General features: G+C 41.1%; 1 protein-coding gene across 2 annotated transcripts in view; it reads left to right on the plus strand.

The window, feature by feature from the left end:
- Positions 1 to 22,890, plus strand: part of Pgap1 (post-GPI attachment to proteins inositol deacylase 1) — a 73,259-nt gene that overhangs the window by 18,439 nt on the left and 31,930 nt on the right. For both annotated transcript variants that reach the window (XM_028886380.2, XM_028886388.2), the window contains exons 5-13: positions 3,285 to 3,442; positions 6,699 to 6,751; positions 8,112 to 8,178; positions 9,252 to 9,357; positions 10,527 to 10,582; positions 12,099 to 12,182; positions 16,300 to 16,346; positions 17,735 to 17,786; positions 21,808 to 21,885. In XM_028886380.2, the coding sequence (XP_028742213.1) occupies positions 3,285 to 3,442; positions 6,699 to 6,751; positions 8,112 to 8,178; positions 9,252 to 9,357; positions 10,527 to 10,582; positions 12,099 to 12,182; positions 16,300 to 16,346; positions 17,735 to 17,786; positions 21,808 to 21,885 (701 nt within the window). The remainder of the gene's footprint in view (positions 1 to 3,284; positions 3,443 to 6,698; positions 6,752 to 8,111; positions 8,179 to 9,251; positions 9,358 to 10,526; positions 10,583 to 12,098; positions 12,183 to 16,299; positions 16,347 to 17,734; positions 17,787 to 21,807; positions 21,886 to 22,890) is intronic.

The following is a 22,890-nucleotide window of genomic DNA, read 5'->3' on the forward strand; positions in this document are numbered from 1 at the left end:
CAGCTTTCAGGGTTCATGACTGGGTATGGCTGATAATTACTTTTCTCCTCCGGTAGTTTGCGTAGCATCTTTTAGCACTATTAAAGATAGGCAGTAGGGACACAGCGTCCAGGTCTCTATCAGCTTTGATTTTACCGTGTTCTGTGACTCTATCATGTGGACTCTTCGGCAGTAGGATCTTTTTTATTTATTTATTTTTAGTTCTTCTCTCACATTTTACATCCCCACTGCAGTTTCCCCTCCCTCCTCTCTCCCCAGTTTCTCCATCCCACCTCCCCTCTCCCCCAGATCCACACCCCCTCCATCTTCCCTCAGAAAAGAGCAGGCCTCCCAGGGACATCAACCAAATACGGCTGCAATAAGACCAGTCACATACCATCCCATCAAGGCTGGATGAGGCAACCCAGTATGAGGAAAAGTGTCCCACAAGTAGGCAAAAGAGCCAGAGACTGCCCAGCTCCCACTGTTAGGAGCCTCGCAGAACACCAAGCTACACAACCATAATGTGTATGCAGAGGACCTAGGTCAGACCCCTACAGGCTCCTTAATCTCTGGAAGCCCCCATGAGTCCCTGTCGGTAGATTCTGTGGACCGTGTTCTTGTGATGTCCCTGACCTCTCTGGTTCCTCTGGTCCTTCATCCTCTGCAGGGCTCCCCCAGCTCTGCCTAATGTTTGGCTGTGGAACTCTGCATCTGCTCCCTTCAGTTGCTGGATGAAGTCTCTCTGGTCTCTTTGATGAGGATTCTGCTAGGGTCTGGTCCCAGAACACTCTGCAGGCAGGACAAACTAGGTCAAAGGTTTTGTGGCTGGGCTGGGGTCCCAGTCCCTCCACTGGAGGCCTTGCCTGGTTACAGAAGATGGCAGGTTCAGGCACTGTGGACCCCATCACGAGGAATCACTCTCGTAGATTCCATGGAGTTTCCCTTGCACTAGGTTTCCACCTCGCCCCTGAAGTGCCCCCCCAATTCCAGTGGTTCCTCCTGGGTTTTTCTCCCTCCCAGCAGGAGGATCTTGATGTCAAAATAGAGCCTTGTACTTGCTTACTAAAGCACACCCTTGAGCTACATTCTCATCTCCCGAAGAATGAATTTTCAGCACCGTCAGGTTTAATTGTTCTAAGGGGCACGGTGGTCACCTCTGAAACTGCCACTCCGAAGTGATTCCTAAGTGTAGGACGCTTTGCCTGAGCTGCAGAGAGCTCAGTCTCTTTCTGCTTTCTGAATTCTTGTTTCATTAAATCAGAATTAGAATGAAAAAAAAAAAAGTACTTAAGTAGTCATGGATTTCAAGTTTTTGAGAGATACGCATGACTTTCAGAAGCAGATATCCTGTTTATACTTGGTGGAAATCTTACCTTTAAGTAAGGAAAGTGGTCCTGCACTGGGCCGGCCCTTAGAGGGTCATGGCTGACCATACCCTTCCTCGCAGGTAAGAGGCACACATGCACTAAGCAGCCTTTCTCCTTGTGGCTCATGCTCTTATTCTCAGCTCATGATTCAGAAAACTAAACCTCCAGATTGCCCGTTTGTTTTCTTTTTGGAGAGTGTTCATGTAGCACACTTCCTATCCTGATCCTCCTGCCTCCTGTTGCTGAGGTTACAGGTTTGCAACACAATGTCCAGCTCATGTGCCCCAAGAAGCTCTTTCCAGGGCTGGTGTGGGCCTCTTCTGTGTCTTTATTGTAGGAGCAGGTACACTGTTGCTAAAAGTTTTCCTGTGTCCCAGCCAGCTGGCTATTGGGACAGATCTCTCCCACTCGTGCCCCCCAAGTAAACACACAGAGGCTTATATTAATTAAAACTGCTTGGCCATTAGCTCAGGCTTATTACTGACTAGCTCTTATACTTAAACTCAGCCCACTTCTGTTCATCTATATTTCACCATGTTTCTTTACCTATGTGCCATTATATGCTGTTCCTTGGATGGCAGGCTGGCGTCTCCTCACTCAGCCTTCCTCTTCCCAGAATTCTCCCTGTCTGCTTATCCCGCCTATACTTCCTGCCTGGCTACTGGCCAATCAGCATTTTATTAAACCAGTGTACAAAAGTGTTATTCCAGAGCAGTGCACGAACACTCTCATTGAAACGTGACAAAGGTGTGGTTCTGCAGTGGAGCTTGGACATTCACAAAAGGTTCTTGAGATGTCGGATAGAATTAGATTGGGAAGAGAAAGAAGGAGACCCAGCGATCTGCTCTTCTGTGTCTCATAATCTAGTGCTAACTTTGAAGACCCTGAGAATCCTTAATTTTGACTCTACAAAGTCATCTCAATGGTTAGTCAAGGAAAGGATAGAAAATATTTAATTTAGTAGTTTCATAACTGTTTTAGATTTTAACATTTAGTTTTGTTGATATTTGTCCCGGGTCCTCCAGATGTCAGATCTTGGTAGACTTGGTGATGTCTCAGGTACATACTGTTGAGATCTTTAATGAGGAGAACTTTGCATAGTGAATGTTTGAAGGCATGACCGGGATCTGATGGAGTGTGGCAATGCATTCAGTTTTGATGCCGAGAAAAATGAGATCTCCTTCGTCCTGTCTCAGTTTCGTAATCAACATTACAATTGTATTAGTTTTAATAGATGAAGTGAAAACTTGCCTGGGAAGTCATCACTTTAAATTTGCTGCCAGATTTAATGGGTAGAATCCTAAGCCTGAGATTTTCTTCAGAAGTGTAATCCTAAAATTAGTATGGCCCTGTTCTGATAGATTGTACTGTAGGAACTTATGTAGTGATGTGTGGTAATGGTTGTCCAAGGCAGGGTTCCTAAGCCTTCAAAAACTGGGACACTTCTGTGACAGGGAGAAGTATATGTATTTTTTTTTTGAAGACTAGTTTATTGGGGTAATGCACATACAAAAATGGACATATTTAATGGACACATTGTGATGGGATTGAACAGGGCATATCATGGCACTAGCGTCATGGATGTCGACAACTCCTTTGCCAAGTTTGTAAGTTTCTTTGTTATGGTGTATGGAGGACCATTCTTGTTAGGTGCAGAGCTGTGAACGTGATCAAAGCTGGTACAATTTGGCCTCTTCCTTTACTGACACCTTTAGAATTTGTACTCAGTATTTGTACTCTGACTTATTGCAAATGTGGATTTTTGTACTCTGACTTATATGCAAAGCTAAATGACTTTTCTCAAAATAGGGAAATGTGAATAACATTATTTATAGACCAAATAGCTTAGGCAAAAATTCAGATAAATATTAGTATTGTAAGTATGGTTGCATGAAGTGGCTTATTTTTCATTGTTTCTTTTTTATTTCCTTCCAGAGTTTTATATGACTGTAAACAACTATTGGATTTTAAATGCTCGGCATATAAATTTGACTACACTTTCTGTAGCTGGAGGATTCCGGGATTACCAAGTTCGTTCAGGACTGACTTTTCTACCAAAATTAAGCCATCATACCAGTGCCTTATCTGTTGTGGTAATTATTTTAAAGATTCTATATAGTAATGTAGTAGACAAAATGGACCAAAAGGGAAATAGTATATACTATTCCTTGCAAATGAGTGCTGAGCTGGTGGAACAGGGCTGTGTGTGTGTGTGTGTGTGTGTGTGTGTGTGTGTGTGTGTGTGCGTGCGCGCGCGCGCTCATGCACACACATGGGCATATGTGTGAGAAAATTTGAATGAAGATGAATGTGTTTAGAAGGCACAATCATGGATGCTTATGCCAGAGAAAATAAAAAGGATGTTATAAACCTTGAAAATAATAGTCTCCAAAATAAGAACCTATCCATTAATTAGAGGTGTAACTGTAAGAAAGTATGGACTAAGGGGCTGGGGATTTAGCTCAGTGGTAGAGCTCTTGCCTAGCAAGCGCAAGGCCCTGAGTTCAGTCCTCAGCTCTGAAAAAATAAAATAAATAAAAAATAAATAAAAAAGGTATGGACTAAACACAAGGGGATCTAGTCACATCTGAGTGTGAGAGTGTATATAATACTAATAGAATATCAGACACATCCCATCCTCCTGAACGCTAACTTTGAGTAAAGATTTACCAATTGCTAAGTAAAATATGCTCTTTGATAGTTGAAGTGCAAATAAACCCTGATGAACTTGCTGATTACTAATTACCCTTCCCTGCTAGAACACTGAGTATTTGATCTTTAATTAGGATCCATAGCCTTTGTAAAGTGAGCTCAAGTTTCCTTTAGAACTTCTTGTAGACTCAACCGTGACGTCAACTGTTAAGATCTTTACTTCAGAGGCACACACAGACTGTGCAGAGTGTGGTCCACCTGTCCCCTGTGCTTTGGTGAGATAGTGGTAGACAGTCACTGCTTCTCAGTTGTTCTTCTGTGTAACTGCTGTTGCCTTACCATTTATCCATTAATTAGCTCCTTACCGAATCCTTCGTTGCCTTATGCAGAGGAGAAATTATTATGTAGGTCTATCGTTACCATTTTCTTCTAACTAGAAAAATGGGGATACAGCCAGAATAGCTGTGATATTAATTTAATAATTCTCTCAGACATCAGTATTGGTGGCGTGAATCTTGTTTTCGGAGTTGAGTATCTTAGGCAGATATTTGCTGGAAGTCCTCAGAATACCCAGTGTCACTCTCCAGTAAACGCGAACGATGAAGTCCTGTGAGATCAGGCATAGTTTATGCACCGTCCTTGACCTGCAGCATGATGTTGCGTCCTGCACGTTGGTGCTGGTTTTCCAAGGCGCATTGCTCATTTGGTCCCACTTGCATACGCGATCACATGATTCTGTTTCCTTGTCCTCTCTAACCCATTTGACAGTGGGTTGCTGTCACTAGTTATATATCTCCGACGAAAAGATTTTATAACAGAATTTTCCCAAGGTTGTCTGTCGTATAACTTGGCTTTTGTTTTTTAACTCTCAAATAGTTTATATTTTCCCACGTGGTTATATGTATGCTATTAAAATCAATTAAGAAGTAACAGTTTTTCAGTGTTTACCACAGGAGTGGTTAAATTACATTTATGTTCACTGGGACTAGAAAACATGGTGGGAAGTTAAGACCATAATTGTGTTTGTAGCTTAGGTGAAATTGCTGTCATATATTCCCTTGTGGGTAATAGTATCATAAATACAAATGAACTTTTACTCTGTGGGTCGGCGGGTAGTTTCTGATTCAGGGACCTAGGCTGATACCAGACACCCTGTCTGGAATACTGTACTTCCCAGATCACTTTAGTCATTACTAGTCCAACTGGTGAGAAAGAGGAATCAGCCTGGGGAGGAGCACAGTGTCTGAAAAGGCACCCGTTACTTCTGCTCATACACCGTTAGAGGAAATATTGTTACTTCTTAAAGCAAGAGAAGCCAAGGGATTTAGCCATGCTATTTGTTGTAGAGAAGAATGAATGCATTTTAACATACACGCAATGGTTCCATGAGCAACCACCCTTATAAAGTGTATTGATTTTTGTTAAATTTGTTCCTTAACCGTTTCATGAGCGAATATAATGTGTTCTGATTCCTCTCCCACCTTCTTATTGCTCTCCCACCCCTACCAACCCCCTTCCCTCCAAATCTTTACTCCATATTCATGTCTGTCTGTTTGGGTTTGTGACCCACGGAGTTTAACCAGGGTTGTCTGTGTGACCATGAGTTTGGATCTGTCCATTGGTCTTACTTTAGGCACACAATTGAATGCCTTGTCCAGAATCTGTCAGTAGCCAGTGATTAAGTAGTAGGGGAGGGGCCTCATGAGCCTCTCCTCCATCCATAACTGAGTGTTGCAGGGCTAGTCTTGTACAGGCCCGGTGTCAGTAACCACAGCCAATGTCAGTCCCGGCCTGCAGTGGTTGTGTCCTGCCTGGAAGATGGCTGTTCACAGCTGTGCTCCTTGTCGCGGGGCTCTCTGCTCTCTGCCCTTCTTCTACAGTGTTCTCTGAGCCTTGGGGGGGGTGCTTTATCAACTCAAAGAAAAGAAAGCACTTTTGTTTTCTTCATTATGATAAATGCTGCCTACTAGTAGTTGAACTATTATTATTATTATTATTATTATTATTATTATTATTATGCTCAGAGGCTAATAAAATCTTAGAACCATAGAGAACTCTCGTCAGATTTTTTAGTAATTAAAGTGCTATACATTTATCAGTAAAAGGGGTGCAGAGGAATAAGAGTTATAGAGCATTAAAATGATCAATATTATTATGTGAATCTATGGAAATGTCATAATCAAATGCCTTACTTTGTGTAGTTAATACATGCTAATAAATATTTCTCAGGCACGCTCCTGCTTATAAAGTCACATCTTAGAACTCACCAAGTAGTAGTTCAGTCAAAGCTAAAATCCTGAAATATCTATTGGAACTTCTACATTTATATAAAAGTAAAAGTAAAAATCTTTAGGTAAGAAAGAGCCCTTATTTAATAAGATTTCTTATTAAAGGAATGTTAAGCTCAAATTTTTAATTGTGTTTTTAAAATGTTAGATGTTAAAACCTCAGCATAGGCTCTTTGGATATGTTAATTTTTAAAGGATAATATAAGCTTGAGAACCAGAAATGACATTTATGGAGTTATATTATTATACAGGGAATAATATATTAGGATCATCTTTTATAAAAATGAATCATTTTAATTAAATAATTATACAATATAGTAAAATTAACATGTGTTTCTAAGTATTAGTTTATGAGACATCCAACAAATGGTAAATGTACTTGATTTACTTCTTTTTTTTCCCCTTTTAGAGCTCGGCAGTGCCTAAGACCTGGGTCTCAACAGACCATCTCTCCATCGTATGGTAAGTTAGAACTTCCACTGGTGATTTGTCATAGCCCTTCTCTCTCATTAGTGCAGAAATTGGTTTTCTAGCTTTCATAGAATTTGGCCCATAATGACGTCCAAAAGTGAAAGATTAATAGGGGTTTGAGCTCAACACTTGGCTCTTGCTTGTTGGACCATGGTTTCCTTGACAATCTGGAACATTGCCTTCTGAAACACAAGTTAAGTCGCTCTGAATGACGCCAGCATCAAATACTAAATTTTAGGGTTTGTCGTAGCTGGGCAGAGTCAGATGTGCCCCAGAGAATACTTTCCGAGCTCCCAGCCGACCCCTGCACTCAGGTATAGTTAATTCAGTGATGGCTGCTGTGGGGGTCCAGTGGAAACAAACTAGGAGTTATTAGATGTGTACCTAATGTAAGCAGAACATAGAGATTACACATGGACCAAGAAAAGCAAAGACTTCAGGGTCCAGTGGAAACCAACTAGAGGTTAGTAGATGTGTACCTAATGTAAGCAGAACATAGAGATTACACATGGACCAAGAATTGCAAAGACTCCAGGGTCCAGTGGAAACCAACTAGAGGTTAGTAGATGTGTACCTAATGTAAGCAGAACATAGAGATTACACATGGACCAAGAAAAGCAAAGACTCCAGGGTCCAGCTCCTTCTGCTCTGACTTTCGGATTCTCTTTGTCCTTCCTCTGTCTGTACAAGCCGGTTTTCAAGGTCCACGCAGGGCAGGCATGTAGGGTGGCTGCATGTAGGGCAGGCATTATGTGTGCCTGTAGCTGGATGTTACCTGGGCAGCAGATCTGTTCTGCTGTCAGATATCCAGAGAGATTTCCTTTGCTTTGCTTTTATAGGTTCTAACCTTGATGTATATGCTTAGTCAGAATGATTTGTTGAATACATTTTTAGTGCACAGCATTAAAGGAATATAATATACTCCATTAACTTATAGGATTGTGTATATTTGAATCAAAGCTGGCCGTTGATGGCTTCTGGGGGAGGGAGAGTCACTTTTCTTTGAGATATGGTGGCTGGTAGAGTCCCCATTCCCTATGGATTACCCCACACTCATGCAAGTATGCATGGGACTAATTGGATGTAGTGAGTTAAAAAAATGAATTTAAGAGGAGGACATGAAGTTGGGATGGAGATATGATGTGGGGGTTGTGGGGATAACTGAGGAGGAAACATGGTGTAGATATGGTCAAGGTATGAAATTTTCAAAAAAATTAAAAAATGATAATTTCTAACATATATTTTATTTTTTGTTATGTTGCCACCTTAGTACCAATTTCAAATTGTAAAAAAAAAAAATAATAAATATTTTTAAGAAAATTTTATCCGTAATACTTCCTTTATTTTTTAGGTGTAAACAACTGCAGTTGACTACAATTCGAGCCTTCTTTGATCTTATTGACGCCGATACCAAACAAGTATGCACTTTTAAACTAAAAGCTTATTTTAGCAAAGTGAGAGCTTTGGTTAGCACTAGTAGATTTCATTCATTTTTAACATGGATACCAAGAGAAACCTGTACCTTGTGTCAAGTCAAATTAGTTCTGAAACGGAAATATCGTTAGTTCTTCTGATGCCATCCACAGACCATTAACTCAGGAAGCAGTGAAAGAAAAGAGCACAGGTTCTCTAGATCTTCCCTCGGGTCTTTCTCTGCACGGGTCAGAAGTTTGATACCTATCTCTCCAGCCCTTATTTCTAATTTACGAGAAATATTTATAACAGACCAATAATTGTTCTTGGTAACGTATGAGAGCATCGTAATTATCTTCTGAGGTACTCTTGAACCTGTTTTAAAGTGATCTGGAGCGTATGGATAAGATCCAAATGTACGCCATCCTCCGGTAACTCACACTCACCGGAGAGTCAGCCGGCCACCGCCGCAGGTTGAGCCGTTTCTGTAAGGAGATCTCAACTCAGCCGTGGTTTCTGAGTAGTTCAGTTAGAGCGCAGGAGTCGCCCACCATAGCCCGTCCAGAACATCGTGCTTCTCTCTCATCGCTTTCTTGACGACTGCTAATGAACTGTGCTGAGGATGATTTCAGCAGGATCAAGAGCCTTGTGCTCATCAGCTTCAGTTTCTTCTGTGAGTCGAGAACAGGCTGGGGTTACTCATCTTCAACTGCCTTCCCCTGGTCATCTTGCAGTGTACCTCTGCTTCCTCCTCCTCCTGGAGAAAACATTAGTGTTTGAGGTCTTTTTCATTATGACAGAGCAGTATAGCCCCAAATCTTAATAGTTGTGTGACTTTAGATAAGTGTTTATTTCTCTGTGCCATAGTTTTTTTTTTTTTTTTTTTTTTTTTTTTTATGAAAATGTAGATAAATACTATCAGAGTTTTGTTTTTTTTTTTTGAGGATTAGAGTTAATATATTGTTTGAGAACAGTGCCTGGCTCAGAGAGAGTAAATGTTGACTCTTTATACCTGAAATAATGCTTTATCAAATTATCATGATGTAAATGATCTAGACTGTACTAATGTTCTTTCTAGATAACTCAAAAACCTAAGAAGAAATTGTCTGTGTTGACTCACCATTTTATAAGACACCCAGCTAAACAGTTTGAAGAAAACCCATCAATACTTTCCGACCTAACAGGTTCGTGATGGTGACCTTTAAAGCTGAGCTTTGCGTTATTGTGTTGGATGAGTGTGTTGTTAGTACACAGCTGTTAGTATTTGGTACAAGTGGGAAACTGGGATACTTCAAGTATTATGGTCCTGTTATCTACCGATTTCCCTATCATGGTGCTAATGAGTTCTTGGTTTGAAAGGGAAAAGTAGAAAAGCAAATTGTAAGATACTGATCAAAGTTTGTGCTGGAAATAACTTGATAAATAGAAAGGTTTTAGAGTTGCATGTCCTTGTTTTTCCTGGTAGTCACCAAAAGTAAGAGCTGTATTATAACACGAATCTTTAAAAGTCTTATTAATAAAAACCCAGAGCCAGATATTGGGGTTAAAGCTGAAAGATCAGAGGAATAGAACAAGCCAGCCACAAGTTCTTACTGCTAGGAAATCCTCAGCCCGAGAGAGCTACTTCCTGTATACTCACGCCTATATACCTTTCTGTGCCCTGCCATCTTACTTCCTCTCTCCGCCCAGCTCTTTTACTTCCTGTCTGTCTGTACAGACCTCCAAACCTCTATGGTTAACTAGTGCTGAGATTAAAGGCGTGTGCCACCACACTTGGCTTTGTTCTTGGTGTGGCCTTGAACTCACAGAGATCCAGATGAATCTCTGCCTCCCGAAATGCTAAGATTAAAGGTGTGTGCTACCACTGCCTGATCTCTATGTTTTAATATAGTGGCTGGTTTTATCCTCTGATCCTCAAGCAAGATTTATTTGTTAGAGTGCAGATAAAATATCACCACACTGTATTATTTATAACATCTTGGTTTCTCAGTGTTGTTTATTCTTCAGCCTTCTTTTGAGTTACTAGCATATCATTTGCTTGATAAATTTGCTTGTAAGCATATCCTGTTGGACTCATTTAAATGTTTTGCTTGGGGGAAAGTAATACTCATTTCCCTCTCTTGAGAATTCCATTAAGCTAAAGACTCTGAGTGGATGTATAATTCTTCACCTGATAGGAACACTGTTGATGTTAAGCACAAAGAGCGTGTTTCTGGGTTTGATCTTTTAAAGTAGCTGATGTTCAGGCAACCACTTGTTTGTGATTGTTAATAAGTATTTATCAGAGTTCAGAAAAGAAAGAAAAAATTTTATATGGAAACAAGACAAATAAATTAATTTCCTTCACATTAAGGGACATCTATGTGGGTTCCAGTAAAAGTGTCCAGATGGTCCTATGTGGCTTATAATGTAAGTATTCTATCAGTGTATTTTTATCCAAATTTATTCTCATATTTAGCTTTACAAGTTAAGAAGTTTTAAAAACAAATCATAGTTTTCCCATGATTTAATAATAAATATTGAATCTGTTCAACTTCCCTATTTTATCATAAACTTGGGCCCTTTTTCTTTGTTTCTCAATGTGTCCAGTTAAGGATCCAAATGAGGCCATACATCACTATTGTTTGATATGTCTGATATTCCTCTTCAATATATTTTTCTTTCTTTTATTTTCTTTGAAATTTTTTGACAAAGTATCAGTCAGTTTTTATGATGGAATCTCATACTGGTTTGATTTTGCTGATTGCATTTCTGTGGCTGTTCAGTAGATTCCTTTGCTAGCTCCTCCCAAGATTTAGTAGTTGGATCTAAATGCCTCATAGATTCAATTTTTTATTAGGGTTTTTTGTTTGTTTTGCTTTTCCTAGGCTCTCTTCCCGAGATATGAACAGTTGGCAGGGAAGGTCTGAATTAATTAATGTAGGAGGATACAAAAATGAAGATATTCTATTTCTGTTTCATTTATTGATTAGGATACTGCACAGAAAAATTTCCCCTTATCTACTAAATTTGCAAAAGTAAGACAAATCCCAAAGGAAAGAATAACAAATGCTTGACTTTTGGATTTTTCCTCGTATGTACTGGCCGTTAGAATAGAGTTGGCTTGGTAGCGTTCCTCCTGGGTGACTGCTGTTGACTCATGTGTATAAATGTTAGTATTCCTCCTGGGTGACTGCTGTTTACTCATGTGTATAAATATGTTTGCATCCCTTCAGGTCATTGATCTTAAAGTTGTTCTTTGCCTGACAAGTTGAAGCCCTTTCAAGTCTGGCTCTTTCTCTTTGCAATCCAGCTGCTTAATTCTAGTTTCTCTTCTGTCCTCACTGGACAGTGTGACAAAATGTTTCAGCTCAGTTTTTGCCTCTCCTGCTCGGTTGCTTGAATTTGTGATTTACTTAAGGAATTGTTTTATTTAGGAAACGTTACCTGCAAACCATAAACCTGGCGTATGGTTATTAGGTTGTCATTTTTGGACCTTTTCAGTAGCCAGAGTGGTTGAAAGTTCAAATATCACAGCCATGCATGGTGGTGCAGACCACATCTTTTAGTCTCAGCACTTGGGAGGCAGAGGCAGGAGGATTGCCGACAGTCTAAAGCCAGCATGATCCACGGGGCAAATCCTGGACCTGCCACTGCTATGAAATGAAACCCTGTCTCAAATAACAAAACAAAACCACAAAAACAGTAAACAAAGGAAAATCCTCACACATGTGAATGCGGTAACCCTGGTGCTTCCCGGACAGCTCTGCCACTACTGAGTTTTTAATCTTTTCCCTCCTTATCCTCCTTTACCTTCCATTCCTAGCCCATCGGTTCTTAGTAACAGCAATAACATAGAATTTATTCTTGTTACCGTGATTTTTTTTTGAATGATGAAATTATTCACTCATTATAGTTAAATTGCTTTTGTTTTTCTCTTTCTTAGGAATCTGATAAGATTTATTTTACATTTCCTCTTGCAAATCATAGGAAAACCTTCACTCACATCTACTGCCAGAGCACGATGCTGGTAAGATGGTTGGCACGTCTCATTTAAATGTGAAAAGCTGTTGTTCATCCTTTTAGTTTCAACTACTGGTCTAATAAGACTAGCCATAATGATCGTTAAGTTTAGTCAGGTGAAAACAGTTGTTTGGAACGGTGTTTTGATTGAGAATTATTAGGCATAGTTATTTATAAATATAGTTATTTATCTATAACTGATATTGTGTTCTTAATGTCTACCTTTGAGTCTTCCATCCTCTTCTACCTTAGAGTCGCTCTATTCGGGATGAGGAGTTGCACTGTTGTTGGTTTTTAAAGAGTAAGTGTGGCTGACGAAGCTGTCTGAGTGGAGTTTTAGGAAATGAACCTTGTTTTACTATTTGATCACATCCTAAAACACAGATGCTTTTTATACCAGATGTTCCTTAGGACAGCAGAGTGACCATGATACAGGTTCACACTGTCAAAGCAATGGCTTTTTCTTTCTAATACATACCTGCCTCCATCAGTCCCTGGATTCGGAGACTCATGGCCAAACATTGGACTGAGCTCAGTTGTCCTGCTGAGGAGAGGGAGAAGAGACTGTAGGCGTCAGGGGGGTCAGGGACATCAGAGGAAAACCTGGCTCATGGGAACTCATAGAGCCTGAGTGACAACAACCAGGGAGCCTGTGTGGGACTGAGAGTCCCTCGGCATGTATGTGACAGCTGTGTAGCGTGGTCTATCTGTGGGACTCCTGTATCGGGGGCCGTGCTGTCCCTGGTGCTTCGGCTGGCTCGTGGGAACCTATTCCTCATGCTGGATCGCCTTGTCCAGCCTGAATACAGGGGAGGTGCCGGGTCTTATGGCAGCTTGATGTGCCATGCTTTGCTGAAGCCCATGGGAGGCCGGCCCCTTTCTGAGCGAATATGGTGGAGGGGTGGGTTGAGGGGAGGGAGGAGAAATTGGGAGGACAGGAAGGAGGGGAGGCCATGGTCAGGGTGTAAAATAAATAAAAATAAACAAACAAACAAACAAATAAATAAATACCTGCTAAATACACATACACTAATTTGGTCCTATATAGACCAGACTAGTATACAAATTTGTGAAATTTCCTTTTTAAAAAAACTGTTGAGGTCTTTTTCCTCTGTTCTAAAATTTTGGTTTTGTTATATATCAGGATTCTTTTTGTTTTTAAGAATCATCATGTATTCCTGGCTGATCTGGAACTCTCTGTGAGGACCAGGCTAGCCTTGAACTTAGAGGTCCATCTGTTTCTGTCTCTCAGGTGCTAGGATTAAATGGTGTGCCCCACCATGCCGGGCTCAGGATTCTTTACAATATATTTTCATCTTTCATAATTTAATTCTTTATCAGCTAAGCTTTTAATATTTGTTATTCATATTATTTGTTTGAGGCTGAGTCTTGCTGTGTAGTCCAGGTTAGCCTTTCAATGTCCTACCCAGGCTCTTGAGTAGCTGAGATTACATGTGTGCGGAACTCAGATCCAGTGTATTACTTTACCAGTAGAGGCATCATATACAGGACGTTTCTAAAGGAAAGGTTGTAGGCAGCCACTGTGGGCATGTTTCGGAAGAATACTACATTTTGGTGGAATTGCCAGCTTTTTCTCTCTCTCAGATATCAGCGTCTCTTAGCCTGAAATCAGGATAGGCAGTTGATCCTGAGGGAATCTTCCTCAGAGGGATAGCTTAACATACCCATTATTAATGCCGTGTAATTATTAATTGCAGTTATGTAATGATCAACGGAATGTTAGTTACCTTCGTTGTCACTGTGGTAGAGTTCCTGAGAGAAGCAACCTAAGGAAGAGTTCGTTTTAAGGAGCACCACCCATCATGGCAGGGAAGGGTGAGGCGGGTCATGGCAGCAGAAAGTGCAGCTGATGAGACCCCGCCCACCTCAGCAAATCAGGCGGCAGACCTGGGGGCAGAATTTCAACTGGACTGTAGCTCCCAGGGCCTGCCACACAGCAGCCTACTTCTCCCAACCAGGCCTCACCTCCTGAAGATTCCACAGTGTCCAAAAATCCTGTGGGGAATGGTTCACACTCAAACCATAGCAGGAGGTCAAAATTATATTACCAAAAATGCCTGTTAAAATGCAGCTCGTGCATTTGAGTGAGTAGGGGGCTGTTTTCTGTATTTAATGTGTTCAATGTGTTGGTGTGAATGAGAATGGCCCCCATGGGCTCATAGATTTGAATACTTAGACCTGAGTTGGTAGAACTGTTTGGGGAGGATTAGGAGGTGTGGCCTTGTTGGAGGAGGTATGTCATGGGGTACACTTTGAGTTTTTAAAAGCCCGTGCCATTCCCGGTTGGCGCTCCCTGCCTGGGCTTGTGGATGGAGATGTGAGCTCTTAGCTACTACTCCAGCACCACGCCTGCCCGCCTGTTGCCGTGGTCCCCTCCGGGATGGCCGTGAACTCCAACCCTCTGGAACTGTTGAGCCCCAAATTAAGTGCTGTCTTCCATAAGTTGTTCTGGTCATGGTGCTATGTCACAGCAGGAGAAAAGGAACTCAGTTGAGTATTAATTACCATAAGGTGATAACCTGATTTAATTTTTTTCAATTTTATTGTAGAACTTGTAAGCCTATATAAAAGAAAGGAAAAAAAATATGATAATGAATTATTTTATAACCAGCACACAGTTTTAAACAATCACCAGCATTCTGCCTTTCTGACTTCATTTATTCCTGACTTCTAAGTTCTGGAGTTGTGAGTGTCCATGAATAACCACACTAACCTGCAGCTCTGGCCTGTCCTCCTGCCTCAGAGTATCTCATTATTGTCTTGAGGAACTGGAATTATATAAGCATTTTGCCTACAGAGAGAGGAGAGAAATACTTGTCATTTTCCCTTATCCTTAAAAAAAAGTATTTATTTATTTATTTGTTTGTTTATGAGATCAGAGACTGCCTGACTCATCATTTTCTCTGAGACCGTAACTTTTTGGCCTCAGAATGGACTTTATAAACATCAGTTTGATGAAAGGATTGATCTCATCATTGCTTTATCTGCGTGTCTAAGGCAGCTTAAGGAGTTACCTACAGTGCCTACATCATCCTGCACTCTGGTGGGATTTCAGTAGCATCAGATCCTGGGGATCGCTTTGGCTTCCATGACAGCCGGAGTAAAAATCTCAGGTGGTGACACTTTTAAACAACCAAAGCTAAATGTAGGACGCTTTGCTTAAGAGAAAGAGAGAGAGAGGAGAGAGAGGTGAGAGAGCGGGGGAGGGGGAGAGAGGAGGAAGGGAGAGGATAGAGGGGGGAGAGAGGGAGGGAGATGGGGGAGACGGGGGAGAGGGAGAGGGGAGGGAGAGGGGGAAGAGAGAAAGGGGGAAGAGAGAGGAGGGAGAGGAAGAGGGAGAGGGGGAAAGAGAGAGGGGAAGAGAGGAGGGGGTAAGAGAGAGAGGGGAGGAGAGAGGGGGGGCAAGAAGGGGGGAGAGAGATGGGAGAGGAGAGAGAGGGGGAGAGGGGGAGAGGGGGAGAAAGAGAGAGAAAAAAGAAGAAAGCAAGGCAGTCCATTTTATAGCATCTAATTCTGTGCTGATGAGGTAGTAGCTACCTTCAGGGTCCAGCCTTTGCAGTTGGGTTTCAGACTAAACACATGCCTGGTGGTACAGAAGTTATGTCCTGGTAGTCAGACGAGAATGTAGATAATAACGTGAAAAGCTGTGTGTGGGCTAACTTTTAAATTTGAAGGTATTTGTTTTTAACTTCCTGACTGGGTGTGTGTTTCTAGAAAAGTCTCTCTAGTTCATACTTACTGTGGTTAGAAGGTAGGTCATCATATGTAACTCACACGGACATTGTGAGGCTGGAAGTTTGGGGGGAACAGTTAGAAATACTTAGGTCATGGGCTGTGCAAATGCCCTGAGGTCACGCTCATGCCGCTCTGTGGGTCAACGGCTCATCCAGTTAGTAGTTAGTAGTTAGTAGTTTACTCATGGCCTGCCCTTGACCTGTGTGTGTTTTAAGAACATATTGAACGTTTCTTAGTCACAAACTAATCACTTTGTTTTCCTTGATCCTAGCTATCAATGTTTCCATATATCATATCTATCGATGACATAAAAGGGAAGTATTGGAGATGTTTGTTTTATATCATTGTTTTCTGTTATTAACCAACAGGATACAAATAGTTGGATTTTTGGCTGCATAAACAGCACATCTATGTGGTAAGTTGTTTGAACCACTTGCTCATTTTTCTTACCGTGAACAATTCTTAGAAGTTAAAAATTCAGAATACGTATATGCATTTATGCGCACACACACACACACACACACACACACACACACACACACACACACACTAGGTTTTTTTTTTTTTTTTCTCTTTGGTTTTTGAGTAAGGTCCCATTCTGTAGCCCAGGCTGTCCTGGAACTTACTGTGTAGCTCTGGATGGCCTGAAACTCACTGTTATTCTCCTGCATCAGCTTCCCTAGTGCTGAGATTATAGATGTGAACCACAACACATGGCCAGAAGAGCTTTGTATGCTCATCATGTTTGTTTTACTGATGTATCGAATTGTAATTTTTATATTTTAAATTTTGATTACTCTGTGTGTGTGTTACACATGCCCATGTATGCACATGCATGTGTGCATGTTTGTGCTCTATATGTATATGTGCTGTTTGTGTGCACATGTGCATGTGTGTGTGCACGCATCCGCGTGTGTGTGTGTGCGTGTGTGCTTGTGCACCCATGCCATGGCGTAGATATAAAGTTCAGAGGACAGCTTGGGGAGCTGGGTCTCCTCTTTCATTCTGGGTTCAGGCTGTCAAGCCTACACTGCAAGAGCTTTTTCCCACTGACTCACCTCACCGGTCCTGACGTTGTTTTAAATGAAGATCAAAGGAGATTTATAACTCGAAACTTTTTTTTGACATTTAACTAATCGATTGTTAGGAAAAACTAATAGTTCTCCCCCCCCGGGGAATTTTATGGGCTTGTATACGTTACAACTGTACAGTCTCTCCCCTCCAGGGCTGCAGATAATTTTTCTATAGATTACAAACGTCACAACTATACAATCTCTCCAGTTTTTCTATAGCCTACATACACCACAGGTATACAGTCTCTCCCCTCCAAGGCTGCAGATAGTTTTTTGTATAGATTACATACGTCACAGGTATACAGTCTCTCCCCTCCAAGGCTGCAGATAGTTTTTTGTATAGATTACATACGTCACAGGTATACAGTCTCTACCCTCCGGGGCTGCAGATAGTTTTTTTGTCTAGACTACATACGTCACAGGTATACAGTCTCTACCCTCCGGGGCTGCAGATAGTTTTTTTGTCTAGACTACATACGTCACAGGTATACAGTCTCTACCCTCCGGGGCTGCAGATAGTTTTTTTGTCTAGACTACATACGTCACAGGTATACAGTCTCTACCCTCCGGGGCTGCAGATAGTTTTTTTATATAGATTACATACGTCACAACTATACAGTCTCTCTCCTCCGGGGCTGCAGATGGTTTTTCTCTTTACTCCTAAGTTTCTTTGTAAATTATAATGCTTGAACATCTGTCCTCTAATTATACCTTCATATTTATTTCAAAGCCGGCAAGGGGTTGATTTATCATGGAAAGCTGAACTGCTGCCAACAATTAAGGTAAATGATAGCTTTAGAACTGTATATTTAGGTAAAATAATTCAGCTGGTAGACATTTTAGAATGTGCCCTTTTTAAAAGTCTCAGGAGTCTTTTCTTTGGAAATATATTTGATGAGGAGTAGCAAAGAGTTAGCTGTGTTTTGTTTATTTTCAGACCAAAAACTGTAAGTTGACAACTTGCTGAATCTGTTGCAGCCAGGGAGAATTTTTAAATTCCTTTTTTTTTTTTTTTTTTTTTTTTTTTTTTTGGTGGGAGGACGGGGTGGAATATGTTTAAATGGTTCGTTCTTAAACTATAAACTGGTTAATGTATTCTGCTGAGAATTCAGTTTGGGAGGAAGGACCTTGCAGTGGGCAGTAAGTATTTCAAAGAGATGCTGGGTGATTTTCTAGATTACATATCACATTGTAGTTAAGCAGTTGGGAAACTCTTGTTTCTAGTACTCCAGGGTGGTAAATCACATTACTTAATAATTGTCAGTGATTTCTTTAAGTGAATCTGGTAAGTTCGCAAGTCTTTTTAAAAAACAAAACAAAACAAAATGACTAATTTGTATAGTCTCAAAATCTATTATGGAAAACACAAAATAAGTCTGTAATGTGATGAAAATATCTGTTCTGATTTCCAAATCGTGTTTATTATAATTTACAGCCTCATCTGGGTTTGGTGGTTTCCGTTTCCAAGTAAATCCATCCCTTAAAATAAAACATGCTTTTCTAATGAACTCAGTTGTGAAACGGAAGACGTCTAGCCGTTCCCAGGCCTCTCCCATTGATACCCATTGAGTTATTTTTTCTCACGGACACTGATTTCTTTATTGAGGGCGCAGTACTGGTGCCTGCCCTCCAGTCACGTCCTCTCCATCACTGGGTCACGTCCTCAGCCTCTGGCTTTTTATTTCTGAGGTGGGGGAGGGGCCGCACTAAGTGTGTGCTTCTGCCCTTGAATTCTTCATAGCCCAAGTGGGCTTGGAACCCACGCACCTCCTGCTTCAGTCGCCTGAGTGGCCGGAATGTTAATGTGCGTAAACAGTTAACTCAGTGTTCATTGTACTGTCAGAGAGCAGCTTTAAAAGAAGCATCATGTCAGGGGGATAGTCACATAACAACTCTGGTTGGTTTTTGTTCTGTTTTGTTTGTTTATTTTTTGCTTTGGTCACTTTTTGGAATACGAATATGATTTGTGTTTGTAAAACAAATGTACAAAGAAGCAATTTTACTCAATAGCATCTTAAAAAAAAAAAAGAAAAATCAAGTCTTTCCTAATCTCCCAGGCAAAAGCCAAACAAACAGAGGTCTCAGGACTGATCTGATTGTAGAACTGTATCTCAGTCTCTTGAGATGCAATGAGTATTCCCTTCAGTTTCCAACCTGGGGATTCTATCCATTTTATAATTTCCGGGAGGAATGAGTGACTAAAGACCTTCTAAAACATCCTCCGCCCTGCTCTTCAAATGCATTTCTTAGCCGGGTGTGGTGCACGCCTGTAACCCAGTGCTTAAGAAGCGGAGGCAAGGAAGACAGCCAGGCATTCACACAGACGGCAGCATAGTGAGGACTTGTCTTTGTATCGTGAGAACGTTTCTCAAAACATGTAAATTTCACAAGTAAATACTGTTTTTTTGTTATAAATCTACAAAGACTGAAAAATGTGTTTACCAAACGGTAAGCCCATATTTGTTCTTAATTTAGGAATCAGATGTCTGGATAGCCAGAAAACAAACTGTTCCAGCTGTCTTCTCTGTGTATCTGGCTATCCTAGAACTCACTCTGTAGACCAGGCTGGTCTCGAACTCAGAGATCCAGCTGCCTCTAGCTGTCTGCTTTTTAATAGTGATTTCTGGAAGAGAAGATTACAGTGTTCTTCAGTCTAGGTCTTTTAAGTTTAAGATAGTATTAAACACAAACAGGCTTTCCCATTATACTAACAAATTTTATATAATGTACTAGTGATTTTTAGGTAGTACAGTACAGTTTCCTTTCTTTCTTTTTTTTTTTGGTTTTTTGTTTTTTGGTTTTTCGAGACAGGGTTTCTCTGTGTAGCTTTGCGCCTTTCTTGGATCTCGCTCTGTAGACCAGGCTGGCCTTGAACTCACAGAGACCTGCCTGCCTCTGCCTCCTGAGTACTGGGATTTAAAGGCGTGTGCCACCACCGCCCGGCCACAGTTTTCTTTTAAACAATAAAAATGAGGGAAGAAAGCAAAGTATGGTGGCTCATGCCACATGTTCTACATGGTAAGCTCAAGGCCAGCCTAGTGTGTTTCCAAAAGTTAATAAGTAAATAAGCTAGCATAGGCCATCGTGAAGGCAAGGGTACTTGTTTAAAGGAAAAAACAATGCTTGTTGAGACTTAACAAAGATCTTAAAGATTCCTCTAAGTTTTTCCCTGAATAAAAATGTCCTGAAGGAGCCGGGCGTGGTGGCGCACGCCTTTAATCCCAGCACTTGGGAGGCAGAGGCAGGCGGATCTTTGTGAGTTCGAGGCCAGCCTGGGCTACCAAGTGAGCTCCAGGAAAAAGGCGCAAAGCTACACAGAGAAACCCTGTCTCGAAAAAAAAAAAAAAAATGTCCTGAAGGTCTCAGACTGACACTGTTTGCTTAATTTTCCTCCATGTGACCAGTGCTGTAGTCCCAGGGTTCACTGTCATATGTAGCTTCCATTTCCTTAATTAGGACAGCACAACGTATTCAAACCAGGCCGTAATTTCTAAGTTGCCCTTTCTCCACATCAGAGGTGTACAAATAAAGAAATGTGATGAAATGACTAAGTGAAGATACTTCATAGGCTTTATGCATATTAATGTCATCTGAACAGAGGTAATGTCGTTAAAATCATCACTCTGAGGCACCTCTGCCGACTGGACTTTAATAAATGGGTGGAGTCCCCCAGTAAAATGTTATGGATTCTAACCTGCCGTGACTGAGAATCTGTGTTCAGTAGCTGTTAGAGCAGATTGCTCCACAGAACAGGTCCGTTCTTCCTGACTGGTTTATCTTTCAGGCTCTCTTCCCACATCTTATAGTTTGTGTGGCCCCTTTGTGTGTCTTTAGTTTCCGTTAAGACGCAGGAGTTTGTGGCTTAGCCGGGCTTCTGGTCGTGCTGGTCACTTCCTCAGGTTTTTAGTTCCGGCCTGTGTCCTACTTCTCCACACTGGTGTTTCTGGAAGAGAGCGAAGAAAACAAATGTCTGTGGGAACTTAATGTTTCCCACGTATTATATTCATTCCAGTTCTACATCTACTTCCAGACATAAAACCGGGCTGAAACCGTGTTTGGAATCTTGACAAATTATTAAAAAGGCTAGTCTCCAACCAGTCCATTCCCCAAATATAGATATACAATCTGGTTTTAATTTTTATGTAGTAGAACAAATTATAGTTGTTCATTTGGTGGAAGGTATCATTAGCTAGTGTTTTGTCATATACTAAATAAATGTTATTGGATGGTGTTTGTGTATTAGCCAGTGACTCTTTGCTACTTTCACTAAGTCAGAATCCCTGCAGATTAAGTTGTAACTTTTCCATCACATTTAGCAACTTTGGAATGTTCTTTGTCATTGACTGCCATAAATGTAGAAATACTACCATAATGCTCTCTGTAATAGATAGCCAAAGTACAAAAGAAACACACCGCATTTGGAAATAATTATAAAATTAACTATTATAAAATTAAAAATCATTAACTTTAATGTTAAATATCATTTTTTCAATCTGAAGAGATATTTCAAGGAATATTTAAGGTGGTTTATGTTTAATAGTAGTTATTATAAATTTGTCTTTTTGTAGGATTATTGACCTGGGAGTGTAAATGTGGATATAAATTTGATTTGTGTGTGTTTGTGTGGGGCTGTGAGGATATGTCGAAAGCTAAATTCAGGGTCTCGTGCCTATTAAGTGAGTGATTTAAGAGATGATTTTTAAAATTACTCACTGAGAAATAAGTTTCTGTGATTTTTCTTTGCCGTGCATTCGTCTTCGCCTTGGAAATAAAGTGACTCTGTATCTTCACCTTTACTTTCAGTCTCTGACGTTACGACTCCAGGACTATCCGTCCCTGTCGCATGTTGTTGTCTACGTGCCGTCTGTCCACGGAAGTAAGGTAACAGGCTCAGGTCTTTCTAGAGTGCACGGAGGATGCCCACGGGAAACCGCTTTCTGATGATTTCCGCATAGGTTCAGGGTCATCTAAAACGAGGGCCCGTGTGGTGATCCCCCTGACGTCACGTCATTAGGATATCCACGCCCCTTGAACTACACAGAATAAATACAGGTCCTCTTGTGCCAAACTGGCTCCAGTGTGTCAGTCTTTCCAGATTTGCTGGGTACCATTGTATGTACAAGGTATCGGGAATTAATAGGAAATACAGAAAGGATCTCCTTGATTTGTCATCCTGTTCTGTAAGGAAGAAAAAGAGCAATGTCGGATAATGAGAAAACACAGATTTTTTAAATGCATAGAATACAAGTCAGAGTATAACAAGCTCATGGAGAGTACAAACCACAATAATATACTGAGGAATTCAGAATGGCTTTATAGGAGGTGATGATGAATGGCTGTAAGGAGAATATCCTAGATCGTTTCTGTCAAGCCCCAAGTTACTGCCATGTCTGGCTGTTTAAATTTAAATTAATTTAAATAAAAATCCAAATTTCAGTCTCTTTGTACTGTACACATTCCAGAAACTCAGTAGCAGCATGGCTATAAATCTGTCACCAACAGTTGTCTAATACAGAAGTCCAAACAAAACACAGTGAGTGAGAAAGCATGGTGTGGAAATGAGTGAGTAAGCAAATAATTCGGAAAGGCCAGCCACCAGATAGCGTAACGGTGGACAGAAACGCAGGAACGCTGTTCTCGGCAGTGCTGTGGAATCCCCGATTGAAGCCGTGGGCAGAGACAATAGGGAGCCCCTAGATCTTTCACTGACTACAGTACTGGCCTCACCTGTTTGTGGTGGAGGGCGCTGCAGCAGGAGGATTGACCACCATTGCAGGGGTTTTGAGGGGTTGTAGTAGCGGGGTGGAGGTGGGAATAAAAGGTGGGGGGCTTTGAGAGTGTCGCAGGGAAGAAAGTGTAAGGGGAGAAGCCCCATTCCCCATTCCC

Source organism: Peromyscus leucopus, chromosome 13 (genome assembly GCF_004664715.2).
Source record: "Peromyscus leucopus breed LL Stock chromosome 13, UCI_PerLeu_2.1, whole genome shotgun sequence".
NCBI classification, from domain to species: domain Eukaryota; kingdom Metazoa; phylum Chordata; class Mammalia; order Rodentia; family Cricetidae; genus Peromyscus; species Peromyscus leucopus.